The sequence below is a fragment of the Solea solea genome, chromosome 13, assembly GCF_958295425.1.
Source record: "Solea solea chromosome 13, fSolSol10.1, whole genome shotgun sequence".
NCBI lineage: Eukaryota > Metazoa > Chordata > Actinopteri > Pleuronectiformes > Soleidae > Solea > Solea solea.
This window is the reverse complement of record NC_081146.1, coordinates 18077665-18090662: the sequence shown is the minus strand read 5'-3', so window position 1 is coordinate 18090662 and position 12998 is coordinate 18077665. Positions and strand designations below refer to the sequence as shown.

Sequence of the window (12998 nt, the reverse complement as noted above, 5' to 3'; positions counted from 1 at the left end):
CTAAATATGAAATAAATAGAACTTGAATTAAACACCAAAGGGATCAAATGCCTGATTTCGTATGCAGTATTATGGACTTTATATCGAAATACCAATCGTGCAACACTGTTTACTCAAAGAAGAAGTGTTGTACTTGTCCCTGTAGTGTTCCCCTACTCTGTTTCTATCTGTTCTGATAGCTCATATCAGTATGTTCATAGAGCTCAGCTAGAGAGGGCTACAGTGTAAATATCCCAGAACAATTATTAATCCAACTAAATGTTCTTAGCCGTTGTCAAGCCACTAAGTACAAAATGGTGAATTGCAGACACGAAGAGAGATAATTGCCACTCATACTGGAAATTTGGCAAGCGCCTTCCCCACGAGACCCGGATGAAATGGTGCTTCAACCCCCGAAACTGTCATTCTTAATGAAATGGTAATTACAAACCCAGTGGAACAGCTGAGGGGGCTGCCGGGGCCCACGGAGCCCAACTACCAGAATAAACCTGCTACAACAACCTGCAGAGGCAAGGAAGGGAGGGAGAGAGGGAGGGTGAGATAAGAGGTGGAGAAGGAGTTGAGAAAGACGATATAAAGAGTGTGGTTCAGGGAGGCACTAACACCAGGAATCGGAGATTTATTTCAAATGTGAAATGTAATACACACTCCAGGCTGGAGTGTGCTGTTCACTGGGACCCTCATCAATAATGCTGGCTGTGTGCGAGGCAGGAGGGGAGGTTGGTTAAAAGCGCCCACACATCCTGGGTAATTGATTGCTTTGTAAGTGAACGTGTCTTTAACCTTTGGGAGGTCAAACCCAGTCGGACACCATCAGTCCTGCCTGGGGTTGAACCGCTTCCAGCCGTTTGTCTTCCGCTGCTCCCTTGTCTCAGGGCCGATTTGTCAAGCATGCGATGTTTTGGGTGTTTAGATTACAGGCAAGATGGGAAAACAAAGGCAAAATGCCACCCCAAACAAAAGGCATGAGCCTGGATCTCCCACTGATCTGCAGGCCTGGCAGGAGGCCAGCTACCTGGGGTGCTAAAACTGAAAGAGGGGATGGAGGGGAGGGGCCACTTTGCTGAAACAGAGCCACAATGAAGCCCCCGAAAGCCACAGCCACTGTGGAGCTTGAACCAGAGCCAGAATGGAGACTGAACGGGAGCCAACGTGAGAATTGAACAACAGCCAGAACAGTGACATGAGATAGAGCCAGAATAGCGCCTTGAGACGCAGCCAAAATGGCAGCCAGAAACTCAGGGGGATAGGAGAGAGCTTGGGGCAGCTAACTGTTTTCTTCATGGCAATACACCTCATCACTGGAGGTTTTTAAGTGTCCCTTTGCCACCCTCCCAGGTACTTAGGCCTGTCTGTCTGTCAGGCTGTTACAGAGGGACTAAAGATGATTTATCTCATAGATTATCAGGGCCAGGAGCTCCGCCGTCACTCATGTGATGCCCTGGAGAGACAGGTCAGAAACACCTTGCAGCATGCACACTCTGACACATTTATTTCTTATGGGGGAGGAGCCATTTACAGCTGACCTGCACCTTTTGACACTTATCGACAGTCAAACTACCATCTTATTAAAGTGCACATGCAGATCATGTCAGTGTTTCTCATCAGTGGATCTGATATTTATAACCGTGAAGTAAAAGCAGCTTGTTCTTGCATGTTTGTGGCACTGTGATTTTGTAGTGTGTGTGTGTGTGTGTGTGTGTGTGTCAAAGCACAAAGTGCTGTGTGTGCCTGCCAATTCCATCTGCTGTTCTGTTACCATAGACGTGATGTACCTGCCACTTTCTTTCTCAGCTGAGGTGTCTGTGCGTCTTTGTGAGTGTATTTGTGTGCGTGTGCGTGTGTGCGTGTGTATGTGTGTGTGTTGTATTCTCCCATACTGTTGTTAGATCTGACAACCACTAACATGGGCTTGTGGTGAAAAAGGTAGGGGAATACTCTCAAATTCCACATCCCACCCAGGGTTTGACAAACTGTCTCGAACTGTGGAAAAGCTACTCTCTTATCCTAACTCACACTCTTCACCTCGCTCTCTCTCTCACTCTCTTGCCACCCAAGCTTCAGGACTGATACCAGAACAATGATTTATTAGATACTTCACTCAAAAGGCCTATAGTATAAAATTGCATCAAATTATAATATGGAAACAATGAAACATTGTGCAAAGAGACCTTGTTCAATCTTGTGTTAATTCTAGCCAAAAAGAGAGAAAATATTGGTGGCAGTACTGTTTTTTTTTTTTATCCTGAAAGACAATGAAGATGTATTGTCATCATTAAGACTAAAACATTCATTGGATCGCAGATTGGTGCAAGTGCATTTGCCATTTTGGTTCAAAATGCAGTTCAGCTCTGGGAACTTCTTGTGTGGAGTTTGCATGTTCTCTCTGTGTGTGTGTGTTTTTGTTCTCCAGTTGCTCCACCTTTCTCTCATAGTCCAATGACATGCAGATTGTTGCCTAGTTGTGAATGTGAGTGTTGTGTGTGTGTGTGTGTGTCCTGTGATAGCCTGGTGACCTGTTCAGGATGTGCATTGCCTCTTATGATTCATTTTCACAATGGGATAAGCTCCAGGTCGTTCTGCGGTGCTGGAGAGTGAGAAAGTGGTTCTTATAATCCACACGATATATGGATAGAATGAAAACATGTTACATGTTTTAAGACAGGGGTTTTAGTCTGTCCTTTTGTGTCTGAAAATGTCCCAAAGAGGTAGCAAATACAAGTACACACACATACATCTTTCCCTTTGCTTTATAAAACTGGCCTTACATCTCTGCCCCAGCCAGATAGACTAATTAATTACCCAGTTCTTTACTTTTTCTACTGCTGAGACAATTACTCTGTGGCAGAGCCTGTGGTGTGTATACATGTGTTTTAGAGGGGAGGAGAAAGAGTGTATGTGTGTGTGTGTGTGTGTGTGTGTGTGTGTGTTGGGGTTAGAACTGAGGAAGACAAAGTCCTCATGTTGGTGCCAGACGTTAGGTCTTCATGGCCCAGTGGTTTTTCAATCAAGACATGATTTGTTTATCTCCAAATATGCTTCCATAGCTGAACTTTTTCCAAAGTCACCTCATTCTTCACTCTCTGCTTCTCCTTTAACTTTAGTTTTCTGTGAAATGTGGCTCAACTGACAATATCCCTTTCCTGTTGTACTGATGTACTACAATATTTCTGTTGTGTGTGTGTGCATGTTGTCTGTGTGTTGGCTGAACGCGAGCCGAGTGGGTGTTTGTGTGACACACACACCGACTCGCCCTGAGGGACAGGGGAAGCAGAGCGCTGCACCTCCTGCAGGGGGTGCCATGTCTCCCAGCAGGGGGGTGCAGCAGGCAAACAGAGGGGTGCCTGTACAGCTCCACACCCAGACCCTGACACACACCCACATGTGCGTTGTTCTGCTTCACCATACCATACTGTGCAACAAGATTGGCGGGGTAGGGACAGAGTGCTCTTCCAAACCTCCACTAATGCATAATTCATGTACAAGCAGCAATTTTGATATTTTGCTGGGGGGGTTAGAAAAGCAGGTGCAATTTCAAAATAAAGTTGCACAGCAGCGTTCATAGTCATCCTCCTGCAGTCTCCATATTGAGGGTCAAACGCACTGCCATCAGGAGCTGACAGTGAGCGGTCGTGAGTCTGCTTTTTTCATTGTCTATGTGCTTCATATGCAACAATAATGCCACATGACATGAAATCCATGTATCCATGAAATCCAGGGATATACAATCGTCGTCCTTAATTTTATCTGTGGAAAACTCAACTTTTGAACTAGATGTGGCTTCCATGATGGAATCGGTTGCCAGATGTCATAACATTTACTCAACACGTGGAAACAGACTTTGTTTTTGATTGTCGCATCTCTGTTTGCTGTGTCACATTTAGTGACATGGCATCAAAAAGGTGTCCCTTTGAAGATGCAAACAAAGGCTCCTGGTTCAGTATTTGCTTTCTCCAGAGTGAAAGGAATAAAAACACTTTAGACCGTTTGCCAAGCTTGTAGTGCTGCCTCACTCGTCCTCATGCTTTCTCTCCCTCCCTCCCTCCCTCTCTCTCTCTTTCCCTACAAGGGCAGAAACATCTGAAAGGACTATACCTTGGTTTGTGTCCAACAAAGGCTCTCTACTGAATTTCATCCTCTTTTGAATTTGTGTTTGAATAACACAAGAGCAACAAATCAAAATAAGTTGGACACAGAGAGTGAGGTCATGGGATGTAGATCATTGTGGCTTCCAGTGAAGTCTCCTTGAGGACGGAAAGGGTGGCTGCTACTTTGACTGATGGCTGTAGAGACTGAGAGAGCCGTTTGGTGCCCATTCTCCTGAGACTAAGTCTATGCCTGTGCCAAACCCCTCATCTCCCCCCCTGCAATATATTTCATTAAACTTTTACCTCTTTGTGAGGTAATACGCTTGACATTTGAAGGCTTTGCTGTTGAAGGCTTCTGAGTGCTTCTAGTCAGAGCAGGATATTCACCTAATACACTTCTACAAATTATATTTCAAACTCTTCCCTCCATGAAAACATTCAAAACAGAGAAATGGATGAATCTGTATCACATCCAACAAAGCTGAGCAGCATGGTGCAGCATTTCATGGTTAGAGCCATGCAGGTCCCAGTGGCACCGATATAATTAAGACCTCATCTTAATTACCTAATAAGCTTAATTAGTAACATTTCTGAGCAGCAGATTTGGCTGCAAGAGCGATGGAAATCAGACCAATGTTAAGTGTGTTTGTTATTTCATTTAAATCGGATTGTTAATGAAATTACTGCATCATGATATAACAGAAACAAACCACACTGGGATTGACCATAGGGTTAATGCTTCCTTCCATTCTCCTGATAAACAATCAATTAAGTAGTACAGAAGGAGGACAAACACAACAAAATGAAATATGTTTGTCGGCTTTTCATGTTGTCAAGCATTTATTGTATCCGCTCTTTGTTCATTTTGAATTAATCCATGGGTGGATGTGACGGCGAGAAGCATTAAACTGACCAAGGGTCTGTTATGTTGTTGTCTGAGGTAACTAACTAAGGCAAGCCCACCAATCATGCAGAGGAGCTGCTGCATTCTTGGCCACTTAATTAGAAGTTGTTGATACCACAGAAGGTGTCACCAACCTTTTCAGGCACTGAACAGATGGTGTCCCCTCTTTTTGAGGTCCTGCCAGTGCCCAATCTGTGGCTCCTGGGAAAATGACCTAACTCACAGGCAGCTGCTTAGTGCGGCTTGAGTGATTCTTTACAGCCACTTCTATTTGGGGGGGACTTAGCAGGACATACCACTGCAAACAAGGGGTGAGGCCACCGCACTTTAGGTCCCAAGATCTCTCCAAAATGTGTTTTGGTTGCAGCTTTGCAGTTGTTTAATGGCAAAGATGAAGCAAAGACCTCGACCCTGGAGATCTTGAAGCGTCAGTGCTAGGAGAGTTTGCGTGCACCTTCCACTGCTGCTGGCAGATGGTGTGAATATCAACAGAGAAAGGACCTGGGAAGACCTGCAGAACAAAAAGTGAAAAGGGTTCCTCGACAGTTACAAAGAGGCCCCATGGATAGGTGGGGGGGTTGAGTTGGGGTGGCCTTTATCATTATGGATAAAGAGAAGGAGGGAGTAAGAGTTTGCGAGGGCATTCGCTGTCGAGGAGTAAGAGTGGATGGAAAAATTGTGAGGGCCGCAGTTTTGATGTGTGGAGGCGAGGGGTTGGGGATTTAGCATGCTTCGTGCTGCGTGGACAGAAGATGTGCTGTCACTCTGCAGTCAGCTTGGCTCAGCCTCCCTCCAACCACGCAGGAGGTGGAGAGAGAACAAGTTGAAAATTGGATGACTGTGTTTTCTGACTAATTGCTCGATATGCATTACACTATGTGGGTTTCGTCTTCAAGACGTTTTAATCTTAAACATTTTTCTGCAGCAATTTCAAGACGCTGCCACATTCTTTTGAAAGAACGCACAAATCCTGTAATTAAACTACTCAGAAATGTAATAAACCAGTGCAGCAGCGACGTGACTTCCAGTTTTGTTCTGTACACATTTCTATTTGACTCTTGCTGAATGGAGCAATGTGCTACTCCGTTGATTAGATGGCTCAGGAGTCTCCTTGAAAAGTGCTTCAGCAGGGGACATGGAATCAGTCATTTTCATCATGTTGAGACTTGACTACACTTGTTTCCTGCAGCTTTCTCTATCAGATATATGTCTGTCTGAGTGTATGGCCATGGAGCTCAGACTAGCCCGATCAATCTGTGCGAGCTATGGCATTTAATAGGTGCACAGCTCTCACTGAGGGGTGCAAGGTTCCTCTGCTTCAGATCGTCACTGCTTTTACAAACGCCTTGAACGACCTTGAACTTCAGCGGCGCACCTAAACCCCACACACCCGGCTGCCTAATGCTATTATGCTGGGCCCTACATGCTAAAAGTCATTGGTGGTGATAGTGGCTGATTAGATTGTGCCCATTGATCGTGCTGTTAGGACGAGGACGGTGTGGGCTGCAGCTCCTGCCTCTCCTCACGCACACTGACAGTCTGAGACAGAGGAGATGGAGCCCCATGCAGGGCAGCAGATTGAGTTATTGATCATCCGTCTCTGTCCTCCTATCTATGTCTCTCTCTGCTGCAAGAGAGAGACCCCGTCACTAGGATAATGAATTTCACTTATTGCAAATTAACGGCATAAGGTTTGTATGGTAATAATGGCAGAAATGTGCTATTTGTCACCCCCTATGGATTCCTAAAAGGAGGAGGGATGAAGGGTATTACAGCCCCGTTACTCTGTCTAAGACTGTGATTGGAATCGGAGGTTGCTGAAGGAGAGAAAGTGTGTGAAAATGAAAGACTTGAGGAGAGAATTAAGGGGAGACTCGTGAGGACTATGATTTCAGCATCACTGAAGCAGCGGAGGAGAGTTCTGATGCAAGAAATTTAAGATTGATGGAGGAGAGTGTGAAAAGGAGAATGTGAAGAGGAAACAAAGTGATAATAGCAGGCAGCTCAGTTGAAGAGCGAGGGCAAAGAGGAAGCATGAGAGCACATGATTCCAAGAGTTTGTGAAGAGATTGTGTAGCAGGAGGAATAAAGTGGAGAGAATGAAATCGGCAGTGGTCAGACAGTCACCAGGCTGCTCTGCCGGTGCTTGAGGGGCAGCCATTGTGTTCCCAGCTCCTGGATTGGTGTGGTGAAGAATAAACGATGAGGCTTGATTTCAGTCCACGAGATGGCACCTTGTACAGGATCAATCCCGCAATTACAGGCAGCACAAACAGCAGCCCTCAGCCTCGGTTTGGACAGTGCATGGAGTGATTGTGTCAGAGGACAACGTCATTTTCATCAATGACTTGTTGCCTCCTTGTGCTGGAGTCATTAGCCCTTTAGTCTGCTCCTGCTGCACATTCAGCCGCCCTACATAAAAACCCTCCGGCTCACATGCACGCGAGGATATAAGTGCAGCCGCTTACTTTATATCATACACATGAACATAGAGCGTAATGCTGTGTAATAGAATGCATGTCTCTTGCTTTTCCAGGTATGGCTTTGGATTGTTGGATGCTGCACTGATGGTGCAGCAGGCTGGACACTTCAGCACTGTTGCTTCACAGAGGACATGCACTCAAGAAGTCAAACTTAATCCCCCCAGGTAAGAAAAAGTCAGCTGCTTCTGTTATTGTATATGTTTGATTTAGTGACTTTTGCTCTTTATTTGTAGTTTGTGTTTGTCTGAAAGATGTGATCCATTTTCATTGGTTAGGATCCTTTCTTCAAGAGGTGGAGTCAGTCTCAACATCCAATCAGACGCTTGCCGAGGGGGGATTAATGAGATCAATACCCTAGAGCACGTTCAGGTTGGGCTAAAGTTTTTTGATTTTTTGACAAAATCACTTGGTTTATTGACTTTAAAATGAAAATGTGTTGGTTTTTTTTTGCACTATTTGTTGATATCAATTCTGGATTATTAATGTGTAAGAAAGAGTTTAAAGGCTTAAGAGAATTAGGCTGTCAGGATGCATGTTGCGACCAAGGGAATCTTCACTTCATTTAGGAGAACCAGGTATCGTGGTATGGAGGATCAGCCAAAATAAAATACTTTTCGGATTGTTATACATGCAACATTCTAAATATAATGATTAATATAAAATGATGTCCATGTGAATACTATATATTGGTCCTGTAATATTTAAAAAAATATGGTTATTTACTCTTTTGCTGAGTGTTAGATGAGAAGAGTCTAAAGTGGTTTTGCATGGCTGAACATAAAGAGTTGAAACTGAGGGGAAGCACTGAGCATAGCTTCACTGGAAAGCCCAAAAAGTTCTTTGTTGAGAGATCGTTTTCCAGAGGCTAACAGGTTGTTTTAGTGCTATTCTCATCTACTTGAAAAACAGATGTAAAAACATAAAAGGTAGGAAAGGCAGTTTTCACTTAACACAAATATTCTCTGATCTAATCAGTTCAATTGTGAGTCTCATGTAACAGCCTGTGTTTCTCGTCTATGTTCCTTTTTGCCCTGGACAACACAGAAACCCTGAAGTGAATTGAAACTTAATTTCTGCCAGCAAACTGTGGAGGCTTGGAGATTTAATACAGAAATGTTTTCACATTTCTGTGTCACAAGTTTTGTCTGAGAATAGAAGAAAAGCGAGGATCCCACTGTGATGTGCTCTGTCATTTGCAGAGAAAGGGCACACATTTTGTTTTCTTGAGTACGGACGCAAGCATCCAAATGTGTTTATGTTTGCCTGTGTCAGCAGGTGTGCGTGGCGTGCCGTATGTGTTAATTTACGTGCACATTTGAGTGTGAGTTATCTACGTTTGTAAGTGTGTGTACTTGTGAAATAGCAGGAGGGGAGAGAGAGGGAGGGAGAGAGCGAGGGAGAGAGAGAGAGAAAGGGATAGAGAGTCAGCATGTAAATTGAAAAGGCTTCATCTTTGCGTCTCTGCTCCCTGGCAGAAAGCGTGGGTCAGACCATCGCTGCGAGGTGTGATTGATGGATGTGTTGCCGTGGTAACACGCCGTAAACAGGAGCAGGCTGTCAGTCTTTTTGCAGCTTGGCAGCTCTCTCTGCGATGTGCCATTGTCACACCAGATGTGCTGCTTGTGATGAACAGGGACAGGGAGAGTGTTTACTGGGGGGAATGGGGTGGGTTTGGGGGTGGGGCGGCGGAGATTGAGGGGTACATATGCTTATTTGAATCATTTAGATAATATTCCCCTCAGCCTTTTTTTGGTGCGAGTGTTCCTTCTTCCACTCACTGTGTGTCTTTGTCTTCATATTCTGGTGGCTGTGGACAGATCATTGCCACATCCATCTTCTGGCAAACACAACACTGCAGCCACTCTGGTTTTATTTGGATTTAAACACAAGTTTGCGCCGCACTGCAACATTTCCAGAGTGAACTATATTATATGTTTATCCGCGGCGTCTCAGATACGAACATTGAGTCCAGCAATCTCATAGATTTAAAGGAATAGTCTGACATTTTCAAAAATGTCAAAGTCTTTTGCCGAGAGTTAGATGAGAGGCGTAATTCCACTCTTCTGTCGTTATGGTAAATGTAAACCTGCCGCCAGCTGGTTAGCTTAGCTTAGCACGGAGACTGCAAATAGCGTAATCCTTCTTCTCGATGACTTGTTTGTTATTGCAATATAGTTTGAGTTGCCGCTTATCCATCATATCTTACAAAGATGTTTCTGAGAATTTCATATTCTAACAGACAAGATCCATTTTTTAGAAAACACTCACTGCTGTCAATGCTTGAGGTAAAACATGTTTAGATCCATTTGTTGTGAGCAAAATATCATTAGAGATTTATGGATTTATTTGATCTTATTGTTACATATAAACATGTTTTAAAACTGAGTCAGTTTTTCTTTTCTCATGTGTATTTGCATAATTAGATAGTGTCTGTGCCTGTACTGTTAGTTTGTTTTGTTTGTTTTGTTTTGATAATTGACAGTGATTTTTCTTTTCTCATTTTTATTAATCAGATGACTCTGAAAAAGCCTTAAGACTTCCTTCCTCTTTATCTTATATTGTATCAGTGTAAAGTGTTTCCTGACCAGAGTTAAGATAAATACATGGCTGTAAAAAAAAATAGACAAATAAGGTAAATATTTCTTTAAGATTTTTCATTCACTTATTCAAACCTTTCTTGACTTTTACACAGAATAAAGTCCAATATGTTTTGCTGTTGTCTCTGCATTATATAAAGTTGGTCATTAATTTCATCCACAATAAACAGCCACAGTTTTACCAACAAGCTGCAAGATGGCCTGGGTTATATTTGGAAGATAACATGTTTTCATTGTTCTGTTTCTGTACACCCACTTCCTCCCTGTTATTTTCTTCTGTGACATCCCTCCGTTGATCTCCTTCTTCACACCTTCTTCTCTTTTTTCCCCCCGTCTCCTGCCACCTGTCTCTCACCAGGTGAGCGTAAGCATCAGCGCTGTGTGTCGAGGTGACCTCTCCATAAGCCTGAAGTCTCCCGGCAGCACAGTATCACTGCTGTTGGACACACGACCCAATGATGCCTCTACCGACGGCCTGAAACACTGGACCCTGATGACTGTGCACTGCTGGGGGGAGCAGCCGCGAGGCCTGTGGACCCTGCAGGTGAAACACATAAACTGTTGCCATCTGCTTTTGGTACTTTTGACATTTGTAGCCACATTAGCAACACGTAGCTGCCCCCCAGCTGCATTTATCCTTGGTGCAAAGCACACTAACATAGCAAACCAATACATTGTTTAAGCCAGCCATTCACAAACCTTTAAATTTGAAAAACTGCAGATTTGCAGCCCAACAAAGCCTTCAGTCACAACACTAATCAATACAAAGAATGAAGTGTTCCGTCAACTGATCCCCCACTAATTACAGGCTGCACTGTGAATGCAAGATCCTGATTGTTTTATGTTTTGTTTTCAAGCTTAATTACAAAACCGAGAATTTGGTCTGCTTTGTCCAGCAAATACGTCCCTAGAAAAACGTTAAGAGCAGCTCTTCCACTTTATTTTAAAGTACAGTAGAAGAACAGAAAGAGCAGAAAGACAGCGAGAGAGGACTGGAGCTAAAGCAGTGCTGTGTTTGTATACAACATTTCAAACTGCACCTGTGAAAATGTCGCTTTTCTGCATGTGAGTTGAACAGGAGGTTTGATGCAGAAGCATTTACTGTACATTATGGACAAACACTGATGAACAGCGCCATGTCAGCTGGAGGACAGTCTTCTTCCCTCATTTTTACAAACCCTTCTGGAAACCCTACTTTACATGGCTTCTTATTTATATATATATATATATATGTATATATATATATAGATATAGAAATAATTTGCTCTGCTTCACATTGTCCTCTTCCTGTAGCTGTAGTGTATAGAAGTTCAAAAATAGCCCAGCACTGCTCAGCTCAGCTTGGTTCAGTTCATTTTGCCATAGCAATATGAATCATCCTCTACTTTCATCTCTGAGCTTCAGCCAAGCATGGCAATCTTAATTTTCCTCCCCACACTCTTCCCTTCCTGTTTTTTTTCTCTCTCTCTCTCTCTCTCTCTCTCTCATAAATGTGCTGATGTTTGATAGGGAGGAAGGAGCTAAAATGGAAGGGAAATTAAGACTGGAAGGTTAAGTAACCTTGGCCGGGTTTGACAGACACAATACTGCCGACGTCTGATTAGAATCCATACTCGCAGACAGTAGTGTGCTTAGGTCATTTACTGTATATGTGTGGGTGGTAGCTGTCGAGGTGGAGGGGCGGGGTCTCGCTGTGTGTGTGTGTGTGTGTGCAAATAGGCGTCAGTCCTTGTAAACAGTTGGAGGTTTATAGAGAAAAAGCTGTGAAGATGAAAGACACCCGCCCCCTGTCCTCTATCACCTCGCACTTCCTGCAAACACACACACACACACGCACACTCACATGCACACTGTATCTCTCACTCTCTCTCCCTCTCTGTGTGTGTGTGTCTCTCCCACGTCCTCGTGCAGATTTACTGTCCCCTCTGTGACCAATTACCAGGACCCAGTATGTCACATGAGACGGGGAGGAAAGACCGTGAAGCTGAGCCGCATAACAGCGGTGCGGCTCATTATCTGAGGGCCGAGACGAGTCGCAGCGGCGCTCGCAACACGAATTAGAGCTTGCCACTGATGTGCTCGCACGCCTTTGCACACCGCTAATCAGCATATACATACAAACACTGATTAGCTTACAGTAACACTGGTTGTCGACTTTACCATAAATTAGAGAGACGTGCAAACACAAACAGATGTAGTGTAACAGAGTTATTCAAAGTTGAAATAATGTTTTAAAAAGTGTGTTCAGTGTTCAGCTTAATGTCTTGGCTCCCCCAAAAATCTGAGGTTCGACAAGCAGCCATTCCAATTAAATCTTGACGAGGCGTGTGGACAGAAACAGAGGACAAGACAAGCGACACAGAGGACAAACAGAGGGCTAATAGAAAATACAGTGGTAGGGTAAAGAAAGTAAAGAGTAAACTATAAAACTGAGGCCCAGGGAGGGGACTTTAACTGGACTATCTGCAGGATCAGTGTTTAAAACCTCAAGGGCAGCGGAGGAGGAGGAGGAGGAGGAGGAGGAGGGAGGTCTGTGGAGAGTCTATATTGATTTGTCATGATGACAATTGTCAAAAAAGCACTGTGGTGCTGGCGAAATAAAAGCAGGACTGAAGTGAAAAGGGAGCGAGTGTTATGGCTCGAGGCTCGGCTGACCTTCCAGCGTTGTGAAGGAGACGAGACTGCAGGGCTAGAATGACTCTTTAACTCTCTCTCTTTCTCTCTCCCCCCCTCTCATATCTCCTCTCCCCTGTGCTCACTCTACCACCATCTGTGGTGCCTCAGCTCGGCTCGGTGCTGTTACTGTTGATCAGAGACAATATTGCAGGCAGTATTGCACAGTGTAAACATCCAGCAAACAGCAGTTTGTGTTGTATCAACCAGACTTGATTTGGGACCAATAATGTGTAAGCATCAATATCAGGGA

General features: G+C 44.1%; 1 protein-coding gene across 1 annotated transcript in view; it reads left to right on the top strand.

Annotated features, from left to right (window-relative positions):
- LOC131471314 (endoprotease bli-like) overlaps nt 1–12998 on the top strand; it is a 146857-nt gene that overhangs the window by 116829 nt on the left and 17030 nt on the right. The window contains exons 14-16 of the mRNA XM_058647813.1: nt 7529–7639; nt 7751–7844; nt 10431–10616. Coding sequence (XP_058503796.1) covers nt 7529–7639; nt 7751–7844; nt 10431–10616 — 391 coding nt within the window. The remainder of the gene's footprint in view (nt 1–7528; nt 7640–7750; nt 7845–10430; nt 10617–12998) is intronic.